Source organism: Lethenteron reissneri, chromosome 10 (assembly GCF_015708825.2).
Source record: "Lethenteron reissneri isolate LAM-NWPU_2019-01 chromosome 10, ASM1570882v1, whole genome shotgun sequence".
Classification (NCBI taxonomy): domain Eukaryota; kingdom Metazoa; phylum Chordata; class Hyperoartia; order Petromyzontiformes; family Petromyzontidae; genus Lethenteron; species Lethenteron reissneri.
The window spans coordinates 14,908,904-14,926,006 of NC_083788.1; the positions used below are offsets into that span (position 1 = coordinate 14,908,904).

Here is a 17,103-nt window from a genome sequence, read left to right on the forward strand (position 1 = left end):
CCTGCCGGACGAGGATCTCCCCCATGCTGTGTCAGCAGCCGTGGAGGAGGGGGCTGTTTGCCCACTTCTTGACCACGCCGCTTCGAACCCGTTGGTGCAGCGGGCACGCCGGGCCGCCTTGAGGCGTCACTCGCTGCTACTGATGGCAGCCGTGGCCAGGAGTCGAACCGACGTCGCAGGGGGTCGTGGGTGTGCTCACCACTGTGCCCACTGCACCGCCCACCACGTGGTCTGACTGCTTTCACGGAGCACGGTCGTCCAAATGTCAACGTCTCCAGTCCACATCCTGCCTAGGGGCAGTCTCAGCCCCATTGTCTCTCTGGACAATACACTTTGTTTTGTGATTTGGTTACCCTTCATATTTAATTTGGAGCTTTCGTGACTGCAGGAATTACTCTTTGGTTCTTTCGGTAAAGTCACGTATAAAGAGAAAATAATAACTTAAATACTAGCATACGACGTTTCGATTGCAACACAAGCAATCATCATCAGGTATAAATGAAATAGAAAACAAACCTAGTATACTTAGAAATGTAATGCGATACAACACAGAGAGTCGGCTAACATAACAGTCAACACCCTACCTGGTTGATTACGTTCTTCCAGAGAATGCTAAATTTGAGAGGGAGATAAAACACAGAACTGGAGACATATAGACAGACATATAAGCAGAGAGATACATCACAGAGATACATAGAGAGAGACACGTACATAGGCACACAGAGAAACCCTTCCTATACTGTACCGTACTTGGCACTCCTATCATGATTTGATATGTTTGTTGGATTATTCTGACCTGCCCCCACTGGACACCTGTGAAAACGAGCTTCATAGCTCATCGGATTTCGCCTGCACGGTCACCACCAGGGCTGCTTTATTTCTCACGAGATAGTTGTTGAACCCCCCCACCGATAGCGAGGGGGGGGGGGGTATTTTCTGGAGCTCAACCCTGGCCTGCTCCATCTGAAATGAAGCCCTGATCCCCACTGTATTAGCGCACACAACTCTATTAATAATGCCCTGAGCCCTGTAAAGTCTCACTCGCGATGAGTTTCTGCTCAGCTTTTTTTTTTTTTCTAGGAGATCCCCGCATTGGGGTATTTGGCCAACAATTGCCACCTTTGCTGCCACGCCAAGATGCCCAATGTTGATTTTAGAAGCTTGAACATAGCAAACAAGTCCCTTGAATGACGTCCTTTCAGCGCGTGTTTGTGTGTGCGCGTGTGCGCGTGTGTGCGCGGTTGCTAAGTGGTGACGTAATGCACACAACACGTGGAGCGCTGCGATGCGATGATGAAGATGAAGAGGGGCTCCGTGGAGGTTGTCGTCTTTGTGGGCTCCGCTCCGGTGCTGGGTTTGGAGAAGCGATAGTGCACCATACACGCACGCCAGAGTAGCGGCGTAACACACTCACGTCGTCCGTTGTGTAACATGCGGGGACATACTTTAAGACATGGACAGATTCTTTTTTAGAAGCTAAATAATCGGAAAACACAAATTCGGCACGGGCACGCAAGTACAACTGACTCTGTTTCATCAAACCCCTGTGTAGCTATGAACATATTGTTTTACTATTGAGAACCCAAAGGCTACAGTAGAGGCTAATAACCACGGCTTTAGAACAACAGCGGACGCCCTCTATAGAATCGTGTAGTCGTTCAAGCAGCAGAGTGGCCAGTCGCCGTGGAGACTGCGAGCAGGAGGCTGCGGCATGGCTCCCAGGACGTTGAAGAAGAGCGGGCACAAGAAGGCGACCAAGAAGAAACGGCGAGTGTTTGACTGCATGCACCTCGTTGCACTTCGCGATGATGTTGTTGTGTTTAGCCGGGCCACGCACGCACGGTCACGTGGGCACGCGTGGTGTTTACATTTACAGGACATCTGTGCAAAAGAGCTTCATAGCTCATCGGATTCCTCCAGTACAACGAAATATTCTGCTTATCAATTTGGGTTCGCCGCCTGTCGCAAACGTGTACGGTAGCCCTCGGCTATCCGTGCGGGTGTAATAAGATCCTTGATAATACGAACCGTGCCACGGGCAGCCCACCTCACTCGCAGTGGAGACGTTAAAGACGAGAGTAGGGACCATGGCGTGCCGGTGGCAACCTCCAAATGTGAACTCGTTTTTATAGCTGTTGTGTTGTTGTTTTGTTATTGTTGTGTTGCTGTTGTGGCAGTGGCGCGGTGATGAGCAGAATCTCTGAACGATGCGTCGATGACTCCGTGACCAATGAAAGGGATAAAAAAAATAGGCGACGATTCGAGCAATGACCCTTCTTCAGAGCACACCGGTCATCTTCCACGTGCCTACTATGCAGAATCAGAACATTCATCTCGACTGCAGGAGGAATCCGATGAGCCACAAAGCTATTCTTCTTATTCTTCTTCACCGGTGTCCAGTCGGGACACGGGGTCGGAACGCTACGTGCATATTCAGCCACATCCATGTTGCGCCACTGTTATGTTGCTGTTGTTGTTATGTTGCTGTTATGTTGTTGTGTTGCTGTTGTGTTGTTGTGTTGCTGTTGTGTTGTTGTGTTGCTGTCGCGTTGCTGTTGTGTTGCTGTTGTGTTGTTGTTATGTTATTGTTGTGTTGCTGTTGTGTTTTTTTGCTATTGTGTTGTTGTGTTGTTGTTTTGTTATTGTTGTGTTGCTGTTGTGTTGTTGTTGTTGCTGTCACTCAAACCGCGACGCGAGGCCCTCCCAGCACGCCCTGCGCGTGACACTCGCTTCTCGCGCGCGTGAACATGGGGGAGGGGGAGCGGTGGCGCAGCGGTTAGCGTGCTGCGCTACGAACCAGGCGAACCCCAGTTCGATTCCCGCTCACGGCCACCAACACCAGTGACGATTATCTGAACCGGTCCTGACTGGGCCTCTCCTAGGTCTACTCAGCCTCAACTTAGTAACATCGCAACTGGCGTGGTGCTGGCCACCCACCAACCCTCTTGTGTCACGTGACGACCTTCAGAGGGGTTACTCTCTAACAGCAGCACTTGCTCCAAAAAGTCTGTTCGGACTACACGGGGCATCTTTGTCTTTTGCCAGTACCAAAAATATACTAATAGGGGTTTCCCCTTTTTTCTGGCAACAAAACTAACACCTTTTGCATGGAATCATGTTTACATTAACCACAATACTTGCAGTCAAATGCAAACAAAAAACAATACTCTGATCATTTATGCATTGTCCTTCAAACTGATTGGTCCACACCAGAGATGGCTTTCTTTAGAGCCTAGTCTCATATGGTGTTCGACCAGATGACGCCAAAAGGCGTGCGCCTTATGAGACTAGGCTCTAAAGAAAGCTGTCTCTGGTGTGGACCAATCAGTTTCAAGGACAATGCATAAATTATCAGAGTATTGTTTTTTGTTTGCATTTGACTGCAAGTATTGTGGTTAATGTAAACGTGATTCCTTGCAAAAGGTGTCAGTTTTGTTGCCAGAATAAAGGGGGAAACCCCTATTAGTATCGTAGTCTTTGTCACGCGCGTGAATATTAAAATTCACTTCCCTCCCGTCGCCACGTGGAGTGTGTCGCACGCCACCCGCTGGCCGCCGCGTGCTCTGCATTTGTACAACTTTAAAGATTGACATTATTAGATTATTAGTATAGTTCTGTAGAAGTAACGGGCTCCTCACGTTAATTATTGATCGATTCACGTTGGTTCTTACCACGCTCGTACACGTGTGTAGGAGCAGCCTGTTCTTTTTATTTCTTTCTCGGACGAGTCAAACAATACAATCTGCAGGGTACAGACAAAACTCGACTCACCAGCCAGTAGAATGATGCGAAACCGTAGAGTTCAAGTTCAAGTTCATTTATTAGGTAGAGCCCTGTGAGCCATTCGGCTCTTGAATCGGGTGCAACCGCAACAAACAAAAAACTACTAAAACATGAACAAAAACATCTTAAAGAGAACGGACCGTACAGTCGTGACCACTTCGGACAAATCAGACTATTTAAAAAACGAGTCAGTACAAGACAAAAGAGTTTATAGTTATATATTTTGTAATCAAATCATGCTGGTGACATCTGGCAGCAATTGATTCTGAGGAGTCACCGTGCGTTTGCGTGTGCAGACATCGACTTACAAACACCCACACGACCCCTTCCTGTCAACCCCTATCAGTGCCCTACCTCGTTACAGACCAATCAGACATTATTGGTCACCCCGTGCCCCTTATACATCTCAACGTTCATCCTACACAGTCCCATCTCAAGGGAGTAAACACAGACAAATGTTTTGTTGTTAGCCCCTATTGAAACGGTTGTACGCCTGAAAACTCAATTTCCCTGCACAAGAATACGGGGTAAACCGTACGGGTTCACAGCTATGCGAACCAGCTGCCAGGAAATATTTATTTATTTTCTGACATCGACTTAAAACGCGAACTCGTACCTGAAAACGGAACCGCGGATCTATTTTTGTTCAGCGGAGCGATCGTGAACGCTGCTGGAATGTCCTCCCATAGCTTGTGTAAAAACAAAACAGTACTCTACATTTGTTTGTGTGGAGAGACGGGCACAGCGATGGAGGGAAACGCATTGTTTGCTTGTCTACGCTGTTAACCAATCCTGACAATTCATCCGTACGTCTCGAGTTTGTACGGCAGTAGTAACCCTAACCCTGGACCACACAGCTCTTGATGGAAGAATTCCTGCATAATCGTGGACGATGTGTATATCCCTTGCCGCCCTATTGTGTCATTGATGTATACTGCGAATATATTCGTAGCCTCGGAGTTCACTACAAACCACCGCGTTACAATGAATGTCTCTTACTTGAACCAGGAGAACCCCCTTTCCCTGGCTGGAGATGCTGAAACAAAACAGACGCCCGATGTGAACCCTGGGAGCCATTCGCGTTGGGAGGGGGGGGCGTTAATGACCTGGGTTTGTTTGAGCCAATTACCCGAACGTAATTAAAAGCGGGGATCAACCTGTTCACGTCCTAGGACTCGGCTACCACTACAGCAGCGGCAGCAGCGGCGGCTCGAATCGCTCCCTGGGTGAGAGGCGATGCTGGTGCTGGTGGTGGTGGTGCTGGTGGTGGTGGTGGTGCTGGTGGTGGTGCTGGTGCTGCTGGTGGTGCTGGTGCTGGTGGTGCTGGTGCTGCTGGTGGTGGTGCTGGTGGTGGTGCTGGTGGTGGTGGTGGTGCTGGTGGTGGTGGTAGTGCTGGTGGTGGTGCTGGTGGTGCTGGTGGTGCTGGTGGTGGTGCTGGTGGTGGTGGTGGTGGTGCTGATGGTGGTGCTGGTTGGTGGTGGTGCTGGTGGTGCTGCTGGTGGTGGTGGTGGTGGTGCTGATGGTAGTGCTGTGGTGGTGGTGTGGGTGCTGGTGGTGGTGGTGGTGCTGATGGTAGTGCTGGTGGTGGTGCTGGTGGTGCTGGTGGTGGTGCTGGTGGTGGTGGTGGTGCTGATGGTGGTGCTGGTGGTGTGCTGGTGGTGGTGCTGGTGCTGCTGGTGGTGGTGGTGCTGGTGGTGCTGGTGGTGCTGGTGCTGCTGTGGTGGTGCTGGTGGTGGTGCTGGTGGTGGTGGTGGTGCTGGTGGTGGTGGTAGTGCTGGTGGTGGTGCTGGTGGTGCTGGTGGTGGTGCTGGTGGTGGTGGTGGTGCTGATGGGTAGTGCTGGTGGTGTTGTGGTGCTGGTGGTGTGCTGGGGTGGTGGGGTGCTGGGTGGTGGTGCTGGTGGTGGTGCTGGTGGTGGTGCTGGTGGTGGTGCTGGTGGTGCTGCTGCGGTGGTGGTGCTGGTGGTGGTGCTGGTGGTGGTGGTGGTGCTGGTGGTGGTGGTAGTGCTGGTGGTGGTGCTGGTGGTGCTGGTGGTGGTGCTGGTGGTGGTGCTGGTGGTGGTGGTGCTGATGGTGGTGCTGGTGGTGCTGGTGGTGGTGGTAGTGCTGGTGGTGGTGCTGGTGGGTGCTGGTGGGTGCTGGTGGTGGTGCTGGTGGTGGTGGTGGTGCTGGTGGTGGTGCTGATGGTGGTGCTGATGGTGGTGCTGGTGGTGGTGGTGCTGGTGGTGGTGCTGGATGGTGGTGCTGGTGGTGCTGGTGGTGGTGGTAGTGCTGGTGGTGGTGGTGGTGCTGATGGTGGTGCTGGTGGGGTGGTGGTGCTGGTGGTGTGGTGGTGGTGCTGGTGGTGGTGGTGGTGCTGGTGGTGGTGGTAGTGCTGGTGGTGGTGTTGGTGGTGCTGGTGGTGGTGCTGGTGGTGCTGGTGGTGGTGGTGGTGCTGGTGGTGGTGGTGGTGCTGATGGTGGTGCTGATGGTGGTGCTGGTGATGGTGGTGCTGGTGGTGGTGCTGATGGTGGTGCTGGTGGTGGTGCTGGTGGTGGTGCTGGTGGTGGTGCTGATGGTGGTGCTGGTGGTGGTGCTGGTGGTGGTGGTGGTGCTGGTGGTGGTGCTGGTGGTGGTGGTGCTGGTGGTGGTGGTGGTGCTGGTGGTGGTGCTGGTGGTGGTGGTGCTGGTGGTGGTGGTGGTGCTGGGGGTGGTGCTGGTGGTGGTGGTGCTGGTGGTGGTGGTGCTGGTGGTGGTGGTGGTGCTGGTGGTGGTGGTGCTGGTGGTGGTGCTGGTGGTGGTCGTGCTGGTGGTGGTGCTGGTGGTGCTGTGGTGGTGCTGGTGGTGCTGGTGGTGGTGCTGGTGGTGGTGCTGGTGGTGGTGCTGGTGGTGGTGCTGTGTGGTGGTGCTGGTGGTGGTGCTGGTGGTGGTGCTGGTGGTGGTGCTGGTGGTGGTGGTGCTGGTGGTGCTGGTGGTGGTGCTGGTGGTGCTGGTGGTGGTGGTGCTGGTGGTGGTGCTGGTGGTGGTGCTGGTGGGTGGTGGTGCTGGTGGTGGTGGTGGTGCTGGTGGTGGTGGTGCTGGTGGTGGTGCTGGTGGTGGTGTAGTTTATTTTAGTCCATCACTTGAGGACTCGCCGCCCGTGAAGTGTCGTTGTTGCCATTCTCTGCAAACGCTCCTTCACTGCCCTCGCCTCAACCCGCCCCCCCTCCCTCGATTCCCTCTGCCCCCCCCCTGAAGTTACAAAGCCCCCCTCCCATCGAGTCACTCTGCCCCCCCACTGAAGTTACAAAGCCCTTCCTCCCATAGATGACTCTGCCCCCCCCCCTGAAGTTACAAAGCCCCCCTCCCATCGATTCACTCTGCCCCCCACTGAAGTTGCAAGGCCCCCCCCTCCCCAAGCACTAAAAATAGTGTCCACACAGCCACCTACCATCCTCACTCCTTGTCCACGAATACACGCACACCGACACCGATAAAGAGACACGCAGAGACAAAGGTCCCCCGTGTAGCCTACACAGGCTGTCGGGTAAAGTGGCGTCAGCGAGGGGTGGTGTGGGCAGATCCACGCTCGGCCGCCTTTGTCTCCCCAATTGCTGATTTTATTACAACACTGAAACGGGTACTTATTTAAGGCTGAGGCGGCCTAGGGAAAGCCCTCGATCAGCATACGAGGGAGTGGGTGGCCAGCACCACGTCCGGCCGTCTTTGTCTCTCTCGTGGCGAAGTTTACGCGTCGCACCAGGTACTCATTTGAGGGTTGAGTCGACCGAGGGGGAGGCCCAGGACCGGTTCAGATAATTATCGTCACCGGTGGTGGCCGTTTAGCGAGAATCGAATTCGGGTCTCCTGATTCGTAGCGAAGTTGCGCTAACCACTGCGCCACCGCTCCCCACACAGAACTTTTCCGAACGTGTCTTTCTTGCTGTTGCGTGAAACGAGCGCTTCGTTAACTCGCATTGTCAATGGAGCTCACACGTCTCGCACCGAAGTGAGATGCACCTTCCCAAATGGATTTTCCATCGGCACGGAGATGTTTAAACGAATGTTGCCGCTGTGACGTTCGCAGTTGTTGTGGCTCCGGGCACAATCAGCGACAACTCCACACGGTCGTCCTGAGCAACAAGGCCGTGGCCTCAAAAGCACAACATAGACAATCGGTGACGTTTCTGGTACTGGTCCTTCTCCATAGCGTTTGTAAATGTAAATTTTTTTTATTGGCCGGTATATAAATACTCACAGTCATTGTAAATACCGAGAAACAGATAACGCCTTCAAGAATAAAAAAAATCGTTACGACAGAATAAACTAAATTTAAATTCAGAGGACAATAACAAAACGTTGCTGGTCACAGCGCACTGTGTGTGAAGACTGCGGTCCTGTGGGCATGCGGCACAATGCAGCCAGCGCAGCGTCACACAACCACGTGGTCCCCTGCTTGAGAACGCGCCCTTCTCGACTGAAGGTTAAAGACACAACGACACAGAGCGGCGCGACTGTGACCACGCAACCCCCCAAACACCCCGTGGGGCCGCCGAGTCAACCCCTAGTGAGGTCGCCTGCGACCCTTCAACGGGGCAGCAGCAGCAGGAGGAGGAGGCACGGCGACGAGACACCAGGCGCCCTCCCTCCCCCTCTCTGCTGAAGCCCTCTCTCGCCGTGGCCAGCAGCAGCAGGAGACCTCCACAATGGCATTCAGCGCCATGGCCACCTATTGCCACCGTGCGCAACAGCACACGCAACGCCTCTGCGAGTGCCACACGTGCCGCGTTGCACGCCCCGCACACCTGAAAAGGGCGGCTGCTTTGCCGTGGCTGAGTGCTCGATGAACGAACGTCGCCACCCCGCCCCCCGCCCCCCCCTGTCGCGTCCAGCTCGCCGACGGGAGCTCCGGACGGCGAGGTGGCGTCCGAGCGCCCGGAGCCCGCCCCTGAGGATGCCCGGCGGCCCGCGGGCTCCGGTAAGGGCAAGAAGAGGTCGAGGAAAGGCAAAGTGAAGCTTACCAAGTCGGAGAGAGCTCTGGTAAGAGTGAACGAGGTCGTTTAAACAACAACAACAATAATAATAAAAACAACAACAATAATAACAACAACAGTGTGTAGAATAATTTAGACTTGCGCAGTGCTCATTCACTCTCAGAGAGAGAGAAAGGACGACTCGGAGGGCGGTGGATGACACCGCACACGAGGTGGAAGGCAGCTGCCCCGCTGTCTGCCGCCACTAGCGATGATTACCCAAGCTCTGCCGACCTCCTCTACACAGATATTTTCATCCGACTAATGGGTGTTTAGACGCGTGGAAGGAAACCGGAGTGCCCGGAGAGATCCCACACGTGCGAGGGGGCAACACTCTATCCCACAGAGAAGGGACACGTGGCACGAGTCCACTTGCCGTACCGCCTGCCGCTGGCGAGCCTGGGCACGGCAACCTCCTCGACGCCAGCTCCACCTACATTTGTGTGATCCATCAGCCCTCGGTCCCTCTACTAAGTAGGATTACAGCCGTGCACAGGCACCACTGCCGGAAGTCGGGGAGGGGGGTTCTAACATCGAGTGGGAAACTTATATTGCAGTGTCAACCATTCCAGGGCACAACTTACTAATAAACCAACAGCCACCCACTTAGAATCTGCTGTCCTGCTGAAAATCTTAGAAACTTGGGTAAATGCAAATCTACTTATTGAGCAACAATTTTACGAATGTGCAGTAAGCTAGACAGCCCCCATCTCTGGAGAGGCTTACATCCTGCCCACTTAGTCTGGCTTCGAAAGGTTTTTACTGTGATCGTATTTATCACTCGTGGTAAGTTTGGCACATGGTAGATTATATCTGTAAATGAATGCCATGGGATGTACTATTTTATATTTACGACGAGTAGCATTCTTTCACAGGGGCATCTAATACTCTGACATTGTTTGCAATGACGGAAACACTGCGGTCATGTACGGTGTCTTAAATAGCAATTGCTGGCCTTGGGGTTTGGTGGTCGCATTTGGATGCAGTCTCGGGCAGGCCGAGTGTGATGTCCTTCAGCACCAATCCGCGCACCCAGTAAACACGCGACGTTGGGCCAACGTCGTGGGGGGGGGGGGGGGGGGGGGCAACGTTGACGCGTCTACCAGGCGGCCGCGTTGCCCGATCGTGGGATCGCATCGTGCCGCTCCCGATGTTGCCGTGGCAGGCCAGGCTGGAGAAATCCTGCGCGGCGTTTGAGCAGCAACCGGACAGCTACCGCGAGTTCCTCGTCTCCGCCGACCGCTGGCTGCGGAGGAACGGGCCCTTCGTCGCACGCGCTTTGCGCAAGATAGACGACGGAGCGGAGGGTGGCGCCGTGTCGCACGCCGACCTCAAACTCGGTGAGGGGTTTGTCCGCCGCGCGACTTCGCCCCTCTCCCGTTAGTGAGTCGACGCCCGCGGCCGGGGCTCTCCGTGCCGCCGGCGACGACGTCCGGCCCGGCGCTGACGGGAGGGGCGTTCTGGAGCGGGCCCCCGCACGACCGCACGCTCCTTTGCCCCCCGCTCCCGTTCCCCGAGCTCACTCTCCTCCATAGCGGCGTGAATCCGTGCTGTGGTGGCCCCCGCACGACTGCCCCGCTGGGCCCTCGTCCCCCAGACTCGTGGGGGTCGGGGCTGCTTCACCACGCGTGGCCCTCGTCCCAGATGCACGGACAGCGACGCTGTACACAGAGCCGGACGAAGGCCTCCCCTCGCCGAGAGGGCGGATTTGGCCATACTTGGATAGGGCGTTGTGGGCAGCAGAGGTTAGCTGCGCTAACCTCTGCTGCCCACAACGCCGACTGCACCGCTCTGCTGCGCGCACGGCGGCGGCCGCTCACACACGCGCTGTCCAGGCTCGATCCGGCTTAGCTTCCCAGCTTTGCTGTCAGGATCTGGGGCATTCCGGGTGGTTTGCTCGAAGACTGTGACATTGAACTCCGTGACCTTGACTCGAAGGTCTTCAGATAGAAGATCCCCTCCTCGTAGAGGTCTCTGGTCACCACCCGCCTACGCGGGCGCCTGGGCCAGACACTTTCGGTGCCACGTTGACATTTACTGAAAGCCTCGGGTTCATTGCGGCGATCCAGCTCCGGCTGTTCACACCGTTGCAATAGATACAGAAATACAAATTGCCATTAGCCAAGCACTGCAACGAGGCCTCCATGACCAACTGTCCGTTTGTTTGTTTGTATTTTGGGCGGCGGTGGCTGGAGCAGCGCTGCGTAACTTTGGCGCTCCGTGCGACGCGGTCCGGCTCCACGTCCTCACCAAGCTGCTGGACCCGCACTCGACGGGCTCCGTGGACTACCGCTCGCTGGGCGCGGGGCTCCACGTCCCCGGGTAACGACCCCCCCCCTGCGTCCCCCCCCACCGCTTCCCCCCCCCTCGCGCCCCCCCCCCTGCGCACTGCATGCCGGTTGACATCCTGTGCGTGTGTGTGTTCATTTGCCATTTGTCCAGGTTCATTGTCGTCTTCAACCAATAAGGGAATGCATCAACTTGATGTATGTTGAACTTCTTTCGCACTATGCGTAGGACAACGAACTAAACACAAAACGCATTTTTTTTAAAATTAGTTTTTAAGCTAGATAATTTAAAAGTGTATAGGTCCGGTGGCTTTCTAATATCGGAAGGAAGAGCGTTCCAGACGGCCGCCGAAGTGCATCTGAAAGCACCTCCAGTTAGCATGGTCGGCTACGCATCGTGCTAAAGTAGTTCAACGTGCGTACACACGGTAATGAGCGGCGTTTACGCACACGTCCCGTGTACGCACACGTCCCGTGTACGCACACGTCCCGTGTCGGCTTTCTCGTTGGCGAGCTTCATGTGACGGTCCCCTTGACTTGCGGCCAGGGTTCCAGAACCGCGTGACGGCGAGAAGCACGGCTGGACGGAGCGGGCAGAGAGCGAGCGAGCGGAGGAGGATGATGATGAGGAGGAGGATGATGATGATGATGAGACTGACAAGGAGGGACAAACGGACGGCCACCGGCTGACGGTCACCAAGGAAACGTTGGAGCGGTGTCCACATTGCAAAATGGGGGTTTGGAAGCCTCGTCAGGTGGAGGACGACAGGTAAATATGGCAGCGAGACACCGTCGTGTGCATGTGAGTGTATGTGTGTGTGTATGTGTGTGTATGTGTGCATGTGAGTGTATGTGTGTGTGTGTATGTGTGTGTGTATGTGTGCATGTGAGTGTGTATTTGTGTGTGTGTATGTGGAACTTCTTTCGCATCGTACGTAGCCTACCGTGCTAATCGGAGGTGCGGGGGAAGGACAACAGATGGCGAGATACGACATGTAGACACATGTACATACGAGATGAAGATACCACAAGTACAATATTGGGATGGTCTCTCGTGGAGGCCCTCCTGGCAGCAGTGGCTGTAGCAAGGGAAATTCAGGGCTGCACCTTTGCCGCGTATGACGAAAGCGGCGCTCCTGACCGCGCCTCTCCGTGTGCCCGAAGGTTCGTGGAGCTGGAGGTGCGGCTGGTGCCGTTCGATGGCGCCGCGTCCCACCCGGGCCACGTGAAGGTGCTGGCGGGCGCCGGCACAACGCTGCACGGGCTGGCGTGTTCGCTGCGTGCCCTCGCCCACACCCCCAGCACCGCCGTGCGCCTCTACCGCCTCGACCGCCGGCCCCACGCGGACAGCGCCCGGCCCTCGGCCCGCGAGCCGCAGGGCGCCATCGCCGCCACGGAGGCTCTTTGCGGCAACGAGCTCGCGCTCGTGCCGCTAGAGGATTCTCCGGGCCTCACCCTGCGGGAATTGGGTGTCGGGTCCGGCTCTTTGAACCGACCGAAGAGCGTGCGGCTCTGCTACGATTACGCCCTCCAAAGCCACAAGTGCCCCCTGCTCAACTGTGATTATTACTTCACGGGTAAGGGCTCGCGGTCCGGCCCGAGCGTGGGGTGAGCGGATCCCCGCGACGTGGCGTGGCTCTCGCCGCTCCGGCGGTCGTTTTTTTGTATCCTCTCTGCCCTGCGGCCTCCTGCCCCGCAGTTTCCCCCCACCACCCCCCGCCCCTCTGTGGTAGAGCGTCTTGAGATGTGGTCTTCATCGACACTTTATACTGCCACATTTCATTGTTTGTGCGTTGGTTTGTTGTCTTTACCCCGCACGTCCGATTAGCACGGATAGCCGCGTACGGCGCAAAAGAAGTTCAACGTACGTGGGAAGATCATTTTCAAGTTTATTTCGTTTAACCAAGTGAGAACTCGACAGACCGGGATAGTTTCATTTGCAAGAGTGACTTTGGGGGCATTAATCTGATATTTGGGAGGCGACGATTCCTACGTACGAACCTAATGGGTGACTTTTACATTTGGACCATGACCCCGGCACACAATGGCCTCCTCTTGCGAGTGGCGTCAGGCCACTGCGAAGCAGGCGGCGCGTGGTGCTGTGTTATCACTACACTCGCAGTATTAATCGGGGCAGCCCGCCGGTTGCCAATCGTGAATGTCCTCATGACGAGCGGCGAACGCCGGGCCGGGCCGTGCCACCGCCCCACTTAATCCCGCAAGGCTGTGTCCTGGTTCCACCTTTAGGAGCAAATGTTCCGCTCAGGGTCATTCTAATTCTTGAGAATGGAATTTACAAAAAAGTCTCAGGAATGTCGTGGCCTGGTCCCCTCGTTGCACTGTACCTCGTGAAACCTCCCAGGGCTCACTCAGAGCGCAGCAATAGATGTTGATGATTTGTTTTTTACAGGCATTCAAAAATGTCACACAACCCAGTAACGTTTTAAAACGTGACTTTATTTGAATTCCACTCGCACAGACAACTTGAAGTGTGTAGTTGTGCATCTTTATCATTGTACGTGCGACGATGAAAACTAAATTACATTGCAAGCAGCGTGAGCGTACATACTGCGATGTGCATATTATTCGTTTATGATCAGGAGTGTGATGATTACACTCCTTACGATTCCATTATCACGGTTCAATTCGAGGATTCATTGCCTTATCTTAGTAACTGTCATTTGTAGCAGCCTGCAGTGGCCACTAAAGGTCACACAAACCGATACCACAAATACAAATCGAAAAACATTCCCGCACGATGGCATGCACGCGTATCGTCAAGTTTACCCGTGCACATCAACCGATGGTGAATCTTGCAACTCCTGTGCACGAGGCGTGGACCCACGTGTCCCTGCAAATACAACTTCATTAGAGCAGTATAACTCTCAGTTAGGGGATAGATCGGTTTTTTCTTCATCTGTACGGGACAGACCACTGTTCGGACATATCCCTACGTCCGCTCGTCTCCGTTATAGAGCCTGCAGCGTTGTTATTCTTACTGAACGCACGACGTTGGGTCGACGTTCCGTAGCCAGATGACGACCAACGCTCGTGTTGTCGCACTCTGCGTTGCTCAGAGCGAGAGAGACATTTTGCAGGAGCCCCGCATGAACGTTGCCATCTTGCTCCCACCAAGCCTCCGCAAAGGCTATCGGACGACTTAGTAACCTCAACACACGCGCACGCACGCACGTATATAGAATGTCGCAAATTTTACAGAGCCATACGAAAGAAGAATTCTCAACAGCAACAAAAACACTTTCGACCGATGCTAGCGGTTGATGTGACGCGACGCGGGAGTCGTCTCTTTGTCGACGCTGCATCCCCAGGTGCCTTCTGCGCGGTGCGCTACGAGGAGGGTGAACCACGAGGGCGGTCAGACGAAGAACGCCGATCGTTGAGCGGCGCCTTACGAGCTGGGCGCCGTCTCTGTGAGCCACCAACTCTGTGAACGCCTCCGTACTGCACTGCAAGTGCATTGCACCTCTGATGCTGGCGGCGCATGCAATGCAACTACAATGCACCACGGCGGTGCTCGGTTGGCATGTCGGCGTGAGGAGCAGCCCCCCCCCCCCGACGAAACCCAGAGCAGCCATGTGCGTGCGACTCGAACGACGCGAACGTTTAGAAGAGAATCCATCGGCAGTCTAAAGCGGTCACGGCGGCGAGCACCGTTGGTACAAGGAACACGACTCCCGGATCGTACGTCCCGTAATGTCTTTGGCAGTGGAGTTCAGCCATTGTCGACGGTGTGAAAGTAACGGGTTGCGTATACTTCATATATATATGGATCTGTATTTTGAGAATGAACAAAAATGATCGAGGCTTTGTAACGGGCCGACGCGTGACGGGTCAAATGAGGGCAGCCTGCTTAGTGGAGGTGCTGTTATGGGGTGGCTGGTTGCAGCATCAGCAGCAGCAGCAGATGGCGTGACTGGGAGTTTAGGCGCCATTTTCAGGACGAGATTTATTCTCATAGACGAGGACCGTCACGGATTCACTTTCATCATTATTATTTTTTTTGTTGGAAACTGAAAACATTTGGGTTCATCGAGGCGGCTGTGGTTGTCGACGAGCATCGAGACGAGGCAGGGTCGCGAAATAAAAACGTGCGGCGAATTAGACGGCGGCTACGTTGAACCGTGCAGTTTAAAAAAACACGGAGCGAACGCTCTGATGGGCACGCTCAGCCGAGAATAATCGTCGCAGGAATCTCAAAATCGAGCTAATTGGGTGGGAAATCAAAGTTGTGCATCGTAACATCAGCGGCGGGCAAAAGTGGCGATGAAGCGACCGCGTGAGCAACACGGGGCTTGTGTGCAAGGACCTCGAAGCGGAACGAGGCACAAGGACACTTGAGATGCGCGTGTCGGCGGCAAATGTTTGTTGAATCTCTTTCGCACCGTACGTAGCCAACTGTGCTAATCGGAGGTGCAGTGTTGAGTCTATGGGCAGTGTTGAGTCTATGGGTAGTGTTGAGTCTATGGGCAGTGTTGAGTCTATGGGTAGTGTTGAGTCTATGGGCAGTGTTGAGTCTATGGGCAGTGTTGAGTCTATGAGTAGTGTTGAGTCTATGGGCAGTGTTGAGTCTATGGGTAGTGTTGAGTCTATGGGCAGTGTTGAGTCTATGAGTAGTGTTGAGTCTATGGGCAGTGTTGAGTCTATGGGTAGTATTGAGTCTATGGGCAGTGTTGAGTCTATGAGTAGTGTTGAGTCTATGAGTAGTGTTGAGTCTATGGGCAGTGTTGAGGCTATGGGCAGTGTTAGTCTATGGGCAGTGTTAGTCTATGGGCAGTGTTGAGGCTATGGGCAGTGTTAGTCTATGGGCAGTATGTATGTATGAATGTTGAACTTCTTTCGCACCGTACGTAGCCAATCGTGTTAACCGGAGCTGCGGGATAAGGACAACAATGGAGACGCAAGTTTGCCACTGTTGAGTTATATGCTGTAAACAAAACACAATGTTTTACCGCATTTATTCTACTTGCTTGGCTGGGCAGGGTGGAGGGGGTGCATGATACACGTTGTACATTTTTTTCTCACGTGGTGATCTGAGCCAAAAAAATCTCTAACAAAGTGTTTGTTCTATAATTGTAACTGGGCTTTCTTTTAAAAAAATTTCTAAAAATTGACAGTTTTTTCTTATTTTCTTTCTGAACGCGTTTATCAATGCGAGTTGTGAGATTAACGCGGTAAATAGCAAATGGAGCAGGGCACACAGATTACGTTTAAACTATCGCCTCCCTGCGGGGATGATTGCTTGTTTCAAAGTTCGCAAGAACGACTTCAAATGATAAACTGAGCGTAATTGCCACTTAGCTATTCAATTACAGCACACGGTGCTTTGCTGCTCTGAGAAATCATACTTTAGAAAATACGAAATGGCGATATTTTGAAGTACTACAATTTATACATTTATTTTGACTAGAATTTGCTTTGCAAGGGGGGTGGCCCATTGGAGGCGGGTCAAGGACATCACGCGCCAGAGAACGTGAGAGGAGTCTCCGGCTTTGGCCGAGTAAAGGAGACCAAACTTTGCGGGCGTCTTTTGGGACGTGGTTAAAGGTGAGCGAATGAGCTGGAGAGGCCACAGTGCCGTGGAATAAACTGGGTTCAAGAAAGGTGCGCCCGTCGACGAGATGCGAGGCGGTGCTGTGGTGAGGGTCCTGCCCCGCGTCTGCGTGCCGCACGCCGAGGTCTTCGCCCCCCCCCCCTCGGTTAATTTCGCCACCCAATCTTCACCGATGCCGCCCAAGTAGTACAAATAAAATAAGGCAATTATATGAATGAGTTCAAAGCGTGGTTTTTCTGTTTTGTTTCTTACATCACTCTGCACAACTCTAACTTACATCTTGATTTTCCAATGGCTGACAACGGAGACATTCACATTCAGACTAAGCGGACCGCAAAATATTCCCTCCACGGTATCAAACGAGCCGATCATGTTGTTGTTGTAATGCTCACCGGTATTATTATTTTGACGACATTGGCTTCTAACTCCCAGGCTTCGCACGTAGCAAATCGTAAACCACCTCCACCCATC

General features: G+C 53.9%; 1 protein-coding gene across 2 annotated transcripts; it reads left to right on the top strand.

The window, feature by feature from the left end:
* The first annotated feature begins 1,294 nt into the window (after positions 1-1,294).
* LOC133341011 (uncharacterized) lies at positions 1,295-16,860 on the top strand. Of its 2 annotated transcripts, XM_061549593.1 has the most exons (6): positions 1,295-1,767; positions 8,632-8,779; positions 9,938-10,112; positions 10,971-11,094; positions 11,608-11,829; positions 12,225-16,860. In XM_061549593.1, the coding sequence occupies exons 1-6, from the start codon at positions 1,712-1,714 to the stop codon at positions 12,670-12,672; spliced, it is 1,173 nt and encodes a 390-aa protein (XP_061405577.1). In that variant the 5' UTR covers positions 1,295-1,711; the 3' UTR covers positions 12,673-16,860. The 2 variants fall into 2 exon arrangements, with proteins under 2 accessions (XP_061405577.1, XP_061405578.1); XM_061549594.1 differs by lacking the exon at positions 1,295-1,767 and having other exon boundaries at positions 8,758-8,779; positions 9,879-10,112.
* The last annotated feature ends 243 nt before the right edge of the window (positions 16,861-17,103 follow it).